An 11713-nucleotide genomic window follows, 5' to 3' on the forward strand; every position below is an offset into this window, starting at 1 on the left:
CTTAAATCTTTCAAGTCCCTTAAATCTGACAAATAAATAAAAAGCAGAACCAGACTTGAACCAGTAAGGCAGCGAGATAGAATGTTTCGCTTACCCGCTTCTTGTCAAACAATGACGCTGTGAACATGGAGAGATGTGTTAGACACCTAAGGATTGCGCATGATAAAGAGTTGAGATCTCTCTCTGGCTGAGCTCCGGTACGAGTCTTATGTGAGCCAAGAATGTGTCCAGCCTTGCTTTGCGTAGAGCTGGTAAAAACAGCAAGCGGCTGATAAAATAAGCCTGTCACTAACCTTAAGGCGGAAAGGAAGTTTGTGTAGCAACAGTTGAAAAATTAAACAGTTGCCTTAAGAAATCAAGTGTATGAACACTGACCTGTCTTCAGAGTCTTCTTTGTATTGACCAGTGCTGACGATGTGACCGCCGCAATCCTTTATCTTACACTGGTGAGATTTGCCCTATAAATATATATAGTTCAACTTAACAACCTCATGATGACAGAGTGATAATATAAGATAAATATATGAATGGTTTTAATAGGAGATTTGGTTCCAGTCATCGAAGAGTGATAAAGAACAAAAATCACTGCTTAGCAGCATGTAAATGTGAAATCCTGAAAGAGTATGCGCTAAAGTACTTTTTGACTCTCTCGTTAAACAAATAATATCTTTACTGCAACATAATTAAATATTCGGTAGAAACCCAATATTTGACAATGACACATAAGTTGTCACAACTTTTCAGCCTCTGGAACTCTAAAAAAGACTGTGATAACAAATTAATAAGCATAAAAGTTACATGAGCCATAATAGCAATCTACAAATGCTTGGCAGAATGAGCTCAGACCCTTTTTCGGCTTCTCCCATCACTATCAAAAGTAAAAATTTGAGAGTACTCCAAGTTAGAAGAGTTATAATTATTATTATTATAGCTTATAGCATTATTATTATTGTTAAAAATAATCACTATCACCAGTACTATTACTCAATAGATAATCATCAGAAGTCCAATGATATCTATAAATGTATTTCTCAAGGTATGTCTGTGGATCTGTCATTCCGGCTATCGCTATAGCGCACGCTGATTATTTTACAGATGCGGCCTGTTAAGAAATATTTTTCGTAAGGGTCGATTACTAAATCTGGGGTCAAGGCCAATTCTTCTGGCGCGGACAATTATATTGTCTCCGTATCATCGTATTCAAAGTTTTGATGAATAGCTTCTGGCGGAACAGTAACCTTTTTATACGCACACACTTCTATGCAAGAATTGTTATTATTAATTCAACATATTCACGAATTTTATTTTGCTTTCTCAGTTCGTATTAATTGTATCATTACCGAATCACCTTTTATTGTAATCGTAGCAAAACCGACTCAATTTAGCTATTATACTTGCAAATTATTTCACATCTAAACCTTTTTATAATCGTTTTATTTTCTTTAAAGTATTTGACCTGCACGAAACATTTTCCTCATGATATGAAGTTTAAAAGTTGTTTAAAAATTTTGAAAACCTTTGCAGTTGTTTTTATTTTCTCTCTCAATCTATTTCAATTACACAAAACAGTTTTCTCATGATATGTAGTTTGAAAGTTAGAATGGCAAATGTTGTTACATGTTAAATACAAGTCAATTTTCTGATCAAAGACTTTTTATTACCCGGGCAACGCCGAGTAATAATACAGCATACGTATAGCTATCACTACTATAAGCTACCGTTACCCATGATAGACTACTATAAGCTTGAATTACACATGATAGACTACTATAAGCTTGAGTTACACATGATAGCTAACTATAAGCTTGAGTTATACATGATAGACTAGTGTAACCTTGAGTTACACATGATAGACTACTATAAGCTTGAGTTACACACGATAGACTACTATAACCTTGAGTTACACATGATAGACTACTATAACCTTGAGTTACACATGATAGACTAATATAAGTTTGAGATAAACATGATAAACTACTATAAGCTTGAGTTACACATGATAGACTACTATAAGCTTGAGTTACAGATGATAGACTACTATAAGCTTGAGTTACACATGATAGACTACTATAAGCTTGAGTTACACACGATAAACTACTATAAGCTTGAGTCACACCTGATAGACTTCTATAACCTTGAGATAAACATGATAGACTGCTATAAGCTTGAGTTACACATGATCGACTACTATAACCTTGAGATAAACATGATAAACTACTATAAGCTTGAGTTACACATGATAGACTACTATAAGCTTGAGTTACACATGATCGACTACTATAACCTTGAGATAAACATGATAGACTACTATAAGCTTGAGTTACACATGATCGACTACTATAACCTTGAGATAAACATGATAGACTACTATAAGCTTGAGTTACACATGATAGACTACTATAACCTTGAGTTACTCATGATAAACTACTATAAGCTTGAGTTACACATGATAGACTACTATAACCTTGAGTTACACATGATAGACTACTATAAGCTTGAGTTACGCATGATAGACTACTATAAGCTTGAGTTACACATGATAGACTACTATAAGCTTGAGTCACACCTGATAGACTTCTATAACCTTGAGTTACTCATGATAAACTACTATAAGCTTGAGTTACACATGATAGACTACTATAACCTTGAGTTACTCATGATAAACTACTATAAGCTTGAGTTACACATGATAGACTACTATAACCTTGAGTTACACATGATAGACTACTATAAGCTTGAGTTACGCATGATAGACTACTATAAGCTTGAGTTACACATGATAGACTACTATAAGCTTGAGTCACACCTGATAGACTTCTATAACCTTGAGTTACTCATGATAAACTACTATAAGCTTGAGTTACACATGATAGACTACTATAACCTTGAGTTACTCATGATAAACTACTATAAGCTTGAGTTACACATGATAGACTACTATAAGCTTGAGTCACACCTGATAGACTTCTATAACCTTGAGTTACACATGATAGACTACTATAAGCTTGAGTTACACACCATAGACTACTATAAGCTTGAGTTACACATGATCGACTACTATAACCTTGAGATAAACATGATAGACTACTATAAGCTTGAGTTACACATGATAGACTACTATAACCTTGAGTTACTCATGATAAACTATTATAAGCTTGAGTTACACATGATAGACTACTATAACCTTGAGTTACACATGATAGACTGCTATAAGCTTGAGTTACGCGTGATAGACTACTATAAGCTTGAGTTACACATGATAGACTACTATAAGCTTGAGTCACACCTGATAGACTTCTATAACCTTGAGTTACTCATGATAAACTACTATAAGCTTGAGTTACACATGATAGACTACTATAACCTTGAGTTACTCATGATAAACTACTATAAGCTTGAGTTACACATGATAGACTACTATAACCTTGAGTTACACATGATAGACTACTATAAGCTTGAGTTACGCATGATAGACTACTATAAGCTTGAGTTACACATGATAGACTACTATAAGCTTGAGTCACACCTGATAGACTTCTATAACCTTGAGTTACTCATGATAAACTACTATAAGCTTGAGTTACACATGATAGACTACTATAACCTTGAGTTACTCATGATAAACTACTATAAGCTTGAGTTACACATGATAGACTACTATAAGCTTGAGTCACACCTGATAGACTTCTATAACCTTGAGTTACACATGATAGACTACTATAAGCTTGAGTTACACACGATAGACTACTATAAGCTTGAGTTACACATGATCGACTACTATAACCTTGAGATAAACATGATAGACTACTATAAGCTTGAGTTACACATGATAGACTACTATAACCTTGAGTTACTCATGATAAACTATTATAAGCTTGAGTTACACATGATAGACTACTATAACCTTGAGTTACACATGATAGACTACTATAAGCTTGAGTTACGCGTGATAGACTACTATAAGCTTGAGTTACACATGATAGACTACTATAAGCTTGAGTCACACCTGATAGACTTCTATAACCTTGAGTTACTCATGATAAACTACTATAAGCTTGAGTTACACATGATAGACTACTATAACCTTGAGTTACTCATGATAAACTACTATAAGCTTGAGTTACACATGATAGACTACTATAACCTTGAGTTACACATGATAGACTACTATAAGCTTGAGTTACGCATGATAGACTACTATAAGCTTGAGTTACACATGATAGACTACTATAAGCTTGAGTCACACCTGATAGACTTCTATAACCTTGAGTTACAGATGATCGACTACTATAAGCTTGAGATACGCATGATAGACTACTATAAGCTTGAGATACGCATGATAGACTACTATAAGCTTGAGTTACACATGATAGACTACCTGTCGCACCACTTGTGTCCAGGAAATGTGGTCGAGGACAGACATAAGAAATACTGACTGTGAGCTTGATTCACTTGTCTGATCAAACCTTGTTACAGTGAGTGTCCGCTGTAAAGAGCCAATAACCTCTTGACCGGCAGCATAAGAGTGTTAGGGTTGTCATCGACATAAATGTTAGGGTAGTAATTGAGCAAAATACGAGCTGTTAGACACAAATAAAAATCTATTTTTTTCACAAGTCAAAAGATGAATGCTTTTGCTTCTTAAAAAACTTCAACGATCTAAAAGTTTAGATCTGGCAGATATTTGTATGATCTGACAGATATTCGTATGATCTGATAAATACATTCTTATGAACTGACAGATATTTGTATGATCTGACAGATATTAGTATGATCTGACAGATATTCGTATGATCTGGCAGATAGTTGTATGATCTGGCAGATATATTTATGATATGACAGATATTCGTATGATCTGGCGGATATTCATATGATCTGACAGACATTCAAATGATCTGACAGATATTTGTATGATCTGACAGATATTCGTATAATCTGACAGACAATCGTATGATCTGGCAGATATTCATACGATCTGGCAAATATTTGTATGATCTGACAGATATTCATACGATCTGGCAGGTATTAAAATAATCTGACAGATATTGGTGTGATCTGGCAGCAACAATGTAGCAAATGTGAATAATTTATGAAAGATAACTGCATTGCAGGATATACCAGTAATTATTATCTGTAACTCTGCTTAGCTAAGGCACATGCTTTTGACTGCAGCCAAACTAGGTTATAACAAGCATGTGAACAATTGCTAACACTGTCTTCAGTCGTGTTTTATTATTATCAGATTAGTGATTAATGTTTATTAACAGATGTAATAAGCCAATGATATTGTACTTGATAGACAGCCAAACCTAAACTATCATAACCTCTACTCAGAGATTTTTAGCAAGTGATTTGAAAATTAGGAAAGTAGTTGTCTCAAGGTAAAAATATACAGGATTTGAAATTCCTGACAACAGAAAAGCTTTGTAAGCTGAAATAAACAAACTGGTAAAAACTCACGATAATATGTAAAATTTGAAAAAATATATACACACGATGTACTTCTACTTACAAAAGGCTTTCCATACAAAATCTCCAGGTTATGAAAAACTTAAAAAAAAATATTGCCTCTTGTTGGGAAAGAAATTTCATGGTATGAAAGGTAAAAATTTAAAATACTTGCTGCTACTCACAGCCCCGAGTGCATGATTCAGGAAACCCTTGAAGAGGAAGACAGGCTTTAGGGTTTACATTTTGGCTGTAAAACTGCAAGCAATGGTGAAAATACAAGTGAAGCATTGAGCTTTTTAAAGACTTACATTTTCCATGGTGTATATGTGGCCATTGGTGCACCCTAAAAACACATATTATCATTTAAATGTGAAAAATACAGATATCACATAATACTGTAACATCTGATTGCTTAAGAGGTTGCAAGATAAAATATCAAAATCTTATGAAGAAAGTGAAAGTATGCAGTTCAGGAATAAGAATTATCCAATACTGACTTACACACAGAAAATCATCTCTAGAACTCAAAATTTGAAGAATAGATGGTGTTTTATCTAAGTGAAGAACAACAAAACCTCAAATATAACACGGATGGTAACTACCTACGATGGTGAAAAACAATATTATTTTGGTTGTGTAAAATGTTGCTACAACAAAACAGAACACCTTAGCCCATTTTGCTAATTGTCAAAGTATTAATTTTTCCACCTCACTGAGAAGAATTATGCAAATAAATACTTACGATTTATGGACACAATGCAATCTTGGCCACTACCAAGCAGTGTCAACCGTACTCTCTCCAGCATCACTTCATGTTGATTGTCAACCATGGTAGGGAAGAGATGAGTCTGTAGAATTTAGTAGTTTAGTAGTTGAGTGTATAAACGGAAGATTAACCCTAATCAGCTATGGTAAATTCTTATCCTAGAATCAGCCTATAAATTACCTAACTGTAACAGGATGGATAAAAGTTTTGGTACTATTGACACTCTCTTTTTTGTGGTATATAACTTGGCTTATCTCATTCCGATACCATCGTAATTAGCACCAAACCAGAGCGCAGGGTGCCTGGATAATATTATCCATGTTGCACGACAATCAAGGTTAATAAGGATTAATACGAGATTAGTGATAGACATTGTTAGCTGCTAATTACTACATAGTACTAACTACATTTTGTTGAAATTAAAATAGCCATAGAATCAAGATTAAGAGAGAGTTTGAAGACAGAGAGAAATTCTGTAAAGTACATCAAAAATTTCCATTGTGTCAGCAATCACCGACTTGGAAAATTATCAATCATTGTTGCGCACTGGAAGAAAACGCAAACCTGGGGTTTATCATGAGTGTCTTCATGCATAAAAATGGGTAAACCACTAACAAAGCACAAACAAGGAGGAATTAACATTCTTCACAAGCAGAGAAAGACTGCGGGACAGATTGCTGAGGAAGTGGGTTATAGCAAGAATGAAATTCAGTGGTCAAACAACATCGAGAGGCTCTGCTGCACGCCCAAAGAGTGGTCAGCCAAAGAAACCACACAGTTAGCAGTCAGGTTAGTTGTTCAAATCTTCCTTGCAAACTGAAACATGGGTAGTTCAGAGCTCACCAAAGCTGGAATTGCAGGTTCTGCTCTCCATCCGATGACACCAGGAGATGGCTGCTGGAGAACGGCCTAGGATGCAGTGCATGTAAAATCACACTTGACTGAGACACACAAACAAAGAGACTCTTCAGTTCTTGAGCTACACTCAGTGTAAAAGCTCTGTTTTCAGATGAGACCAACTTCACCACTCACAATCACTCATGCTTACGCGCATAGAAGACCTAGTGAGGAGTTGTAGGCTGCAGGCACTGCACCAGTGCCTGCAATTGACAGTTAAACATGCTACGTATGTGATAGTGTGTGTAGCTATATTAAGTGGACCGCTGATTAAGTGGGATGCCTGCAGATTTGTGAAATGATGAGTGGGAGCGAGTATGTGGATATGTTAGAGAAGAAAATGTTGAGAAGCACTCAAAACCTCTTTGCATATGGTAGCAGGTGATTCTTTCATGATGACAATGTGCCCTTCCATCGTGCAAACTTGGTGAAATACCGGCTTCGTGAAAAGAGATTGGTATCGTGAAAAGAGTGAGTAACACCTCAACAAGTCAGCCCAGTGACCTGACTTCAACCCAATCGACAAATTGTGGCAGATGAACAACGAGCAGCTAGTGAAGAACAAGCCAAACACAAAAAACATCTCTGATCGGCATGGAACCGCACAGTCACCCGAGAACACCTGGAGAAACTGGTTAGTAGAATGTCACAGCGAGCAAGTGGGTCATCTGAGCCAAGGTCGGTATAATCAAACTCTAAAAACTTAGACCACTAGATACAACCCAATGGCCCTTTTCAAAGCCACCAATCTTTGTAAAAAGAGTTATTGGCTCAAGTATTCAAATAAAACTCTATCAAAACCAACATTACGAAGTTTGGGTATAACTTTTGTGTGAACCATTTTATGAGAAACGTATATGGTTTTGTTTGGAATCTGCAGAAAATTCTGCATTCAGTCATATCAAGCATGAAACTTGGGTGAGAACTGCAAAATTTCCCTTTGTTCTAGAGCATCCCTACACGTTTTTCCATCACAGTATAGTTAATAGTAGTGCCAGTTCCATCTAGTTACGTTGCATGTTTAAAGAATGTGCAAAAGTAGTTCTGTTCATACTACAACCCTAGATTACCCCGAAGAAGCAATAGTGCAATACATGTGACTTACAGCAGCCAACACAGGGTTGTTGACAATCTCGGCAAGTGGGTTGAGATCAGCCTTAGGACCTGCTTCACTCAAGGAGCTGTATAAATGGAGAACCAGCATGCTCAGGTTTATTCCCTTCGCATGCATCACGTCCATCTCTTTTGGAAGCAACTGATCTTCAAGCAATATCTTGAGCAAAACCTAAAGACACAAATGTTAGCTACGAAGCTATAAAATTAAACGGATATAATGCCTTGACAAAAGACAGCAACTCTATCTGACTACATTAACTTGATCGCATGATTAGCTTGCAAACTGGAAAGCATAGCGTATATTGGACTGCACAAATTGAATCAACGGCACAGTTTAAATTCTCTTGAGAGCGATGAATCTTTGAGGCTTAGTGTGATCATGAGTTACAGTAAACAGATAACATCAAACAAGCTCTATGGTTTTAATGACAGTTACAAAATTCTTTATAACAAATGTTTCACTTAGTATTGCCAAAGTTAGCAGAAATTCCAAAAGGATTTGTTGCATATTGGCTAATCATCTAAGCTTGTGAAACCTTATTAATTACGGCTAATTATGGAAAACTTTGTTAATTGCAAAACATTGGTTTCAAACTCACAGCAGTTTGAGAATTAAGCCGACCCTTTGATAGCTCTTTTAGGATGCCTTGTCGAATTTCCGAAGAAACATTTGATCCGCTAGATATGGCTCTGGTTATGGTTGTAAACAAGACTTGAAGAGTTAAACCATCACTCTTACATGCCTATCAAAAGGAATATTGTCTATCAATCTTACATGTCTATCGAGAGGAATATTGTCTATCACTCTTACACGCCTATCAAGAGGAATATTGTCTATCACTCTTACATGTCTATCGAGAAGAATATTGTCTATCACTCTTACATGCCTATCAAGAAGAATATTGTCTATCATTCCTGCATTTCTATCAAGAGGAACATTGTCTATCATTCCTGCATTTCTATCAAGAGGAATATTGTCTATTAGTCCTACATGCCTATAGAGAGGAATATTGTCTATCACTCTTACATGCCTATCGAGAGGAATATTGTCTATCACTCCTACATGTCTATCAAGAGGAATATTGTCTATCAAGAGGAATATTGTCTATCACTCTTACATGTCTATCGAGAGGAATATTGTCTATCACTCTTACATGCCTATCAAGAGGAATATTGTCTATCATTCCTGCATTTCTATCAAGAGGAATATTGTCTATCATTCCTGCATTTCTATCAAGAGGAATATTGTCTATTAGTCTTACATGCCTATAGAGAGGAATATTGTCTATCACTCTTACATGCCTATCGAGAGGAATATTGTCTATCACTCTTACATGTCTATCAGGAGGAATATTGTCTATCACTCCTACATGTCTATCAGGAAGAATATTGTCTATCACTCTTACATGCCTATCAAGAGAAATATTGTTTATCACTCCTACATGTCTATCAGGAGGAATATTGTCTATCACTCTTACATGCCTATCAAGAGGAATATTGTTTATCATTCCTACATGTCTATCAAGAGGAATATTGTCTATCACTCCTACATGTCTATCAGGAGGAATATTGTCTATCACTCTTACATGCCTATCAAGAGGAATATTGTTTATCACTCCTACATGTCTATCAAGAGGAATATTGTCTATCACTCCTACATGCCTATCGAGAGGAATATTGTCTATCACTCCTACATGTCTATCAAGAGGAATATTGTCTATCAAGAGGAATATTGTCTATCACTCTTACATGTCTATTGAGAGGAATATTGTCTATAAAAACTTGAACTGCAGCACAAATGAAAACATTAAATGAAGGCAAAAACTAAAAATGTATCAAGAATACCTGTTTAAACTTGCTGATAGCATTCACAAATGAATTACTTCCCACTTGTGATTGGGAGATAACATTGGCCAGGGCTGATTCTGCTTCTTTGTATGGTTGGCCTCCAAAAATGGCAAGAACATCTGGAACAGTGAACGTCTGCAGACATTGTTTCACGTCATCAGGAACCAGATCTTCGCGAGGAGTATTTATCAAGTCCTTGAGAAATGAATATCCATGAATCGCCAAGAGTTGACGTGTCACCAAATAACTACAACAAAACGACCAAATGCCTTGTCAGACGAGAATAATCAATGGTGTTCAATGTAATAACCACACATTACTTAATATAAATTGTGTACGACATATGAAGTATGAGAAACAAAGCATGACCTATTATGCAGTTAATCTAGGATAAAAGTGACAAATATTTCCTATAGTCAAATTATAAATAATGTTGTTGGCAGGTACATAATACAAATAATACGTACGGAACGTGCAGTACGCGCAATACGTACAAATTTAAAAACCGTACAATATGTACGCACAATACATATGTACGATACGTATGTACGGTACATACATACATATGTACAATACATATGTACAATACAGACATACGTACAATACATACTTAAAATACATACATACAATACGTGCGTACATATATACATTATACACACACACACACCCACGCACGCACGCACACACACATACAATACATAATCAGGGTAATGAATGTTGCTTTATGAGGAGGACCTACAGTAATCAGGGTTGTGTATGCTATTTTATTAAGAAGACCTAGAGTAATCAAGGTTATGTATGTTATTTTATTAAGAGCACCTAGAGTAATCAGGATTACTCTAGGTGCTCTAGTATGAAGAGGACCAAAAGTAATCAGGGTTATGCATGTTATTTTATTAAGACCGAGAGTAATCAGGGTTATACAATTAAGAAATGCGCTTCTCTGGGAGTTTCATGATCCGGGCTGCCCTCTTTCTAGGTGGGCTTGATAAAGCTGAGGTGCTGTGAGGCCGACATCAGGCCTTTACCGGCGCTCCTCCATCTTTCAAGTGGTAGCAAATCAGGCCGTCAGCTCTCTGGGAAGGGGAGGGGTGGTCGGCCACAGTCAATGTTGGCTGGCAGGGCAGCATCTCCAGGTCGACTGGTCACCTTTTGACAGATATACACAGCAAAGTGCGGTACTACATGTTGTCGCTTGCATGCGCTCATGGTGACCTTGCATATGCCACCTGTGCTATGCTTCTTCAGTGCGCCTTCCCCGCGTTTCCCAGGTGCCACCGTTAACGTAACATTCCTTCTGAAACACTCAGGAGCATTTCGTACTGTGGTCAACTTTATACCAAGTTTCTGTAGATGTGGCTGCATGGGGTTTGGCGACTAAACGGGTTTGGTCTAAATAATAAATGAGACCTGAACTGGCTCGGTGACCAACTCGGCCCTCTCTACTTCCTCCACCCAGTTGAGTAGTTCCTGGATTTCTATGGGCCCCTCAGTGGGTGGACTTGCAGACATATTTTTAAAAGGGACGATACATGCTACATGTAGTATCTTCTGGTCTATTGTGACTACAGTGTCAACTAAGTATGTCACGGCTCAACCCTTTCCGCTGATAACAAATGGGCCCGGAGAGGCAGC

At 36.7% G+C, this 11713-nt stretch overlaps 2 protein-coding genes across 2 annotated transcripts; one reads left to right on the top strand and one right to left on the bottom strand.

Moving 5' to 3' along the window:
* The first annotated feature begins 1966 nt into the window (after positions 1-1966).
* LOC137394069 (uncharacterized) lies at positions 1967-4435 on the top strand. Its single transcript, XM_068080787.1, has one exon. It carries the CDS (start codon positions 1967-1969, stop codon positions 4433-4435), a length of 2469 nt encoding a protein of 822 aa, XP_067936888.1.
* Positions 4436-9300: 4865 nt separating this feature from the next.
* Positions 9301-11120, bottom strand: LOC137394070 (uncharacterized). Its single transcript, XM_068080789.1, has 3 exons — positions 11107-11120; positions 10114-10325; positions 9301-9947 (listed from the first exon to the last, which is right to left on the bottom strand). Exons 1-3 carry the CDS (start codon positions 11118-11120, stop codon positions 9301-9303), a joined length of 873 nt encoding a protein of 290 aa, XP_067936890.1.
* Positions 11121-11713: the final 593 nt, after the last annotated feature.

This window comes from Watersipora subatra, chromosome 4, assembly GCF_963576615.1.
Source record: "Watersipora subatra chromosome 4, tzWatSuba1.1, whole genome shotgun sequence".
Lineage (NCBI taxonomy): Eukaryota > Metazoa > Bryozoa > Gymnolaemata > Cheilostomatida > Watersiporidae > Watersipora > Watersipora subatra.

Excerpts from the sequence above, each read along its gene's own strand:
- LOC137394069 (XM_068080787.1), top strand. The coding sequence starts at position 1,967 with ATGATAAACTACTATAAGCTTGAGTTACACATGATAGACTACTATAAG.
- LOC137394070 (XM_068080789.1), bottom strand. Across the intron at positions 9,948-10,113 it reads CTCCCAATCACAAGTGGGAA|ACAATATTCCTCTTGATAGA; the intron begins GTAATTCATTTG and ends TCCTCTTGATAG.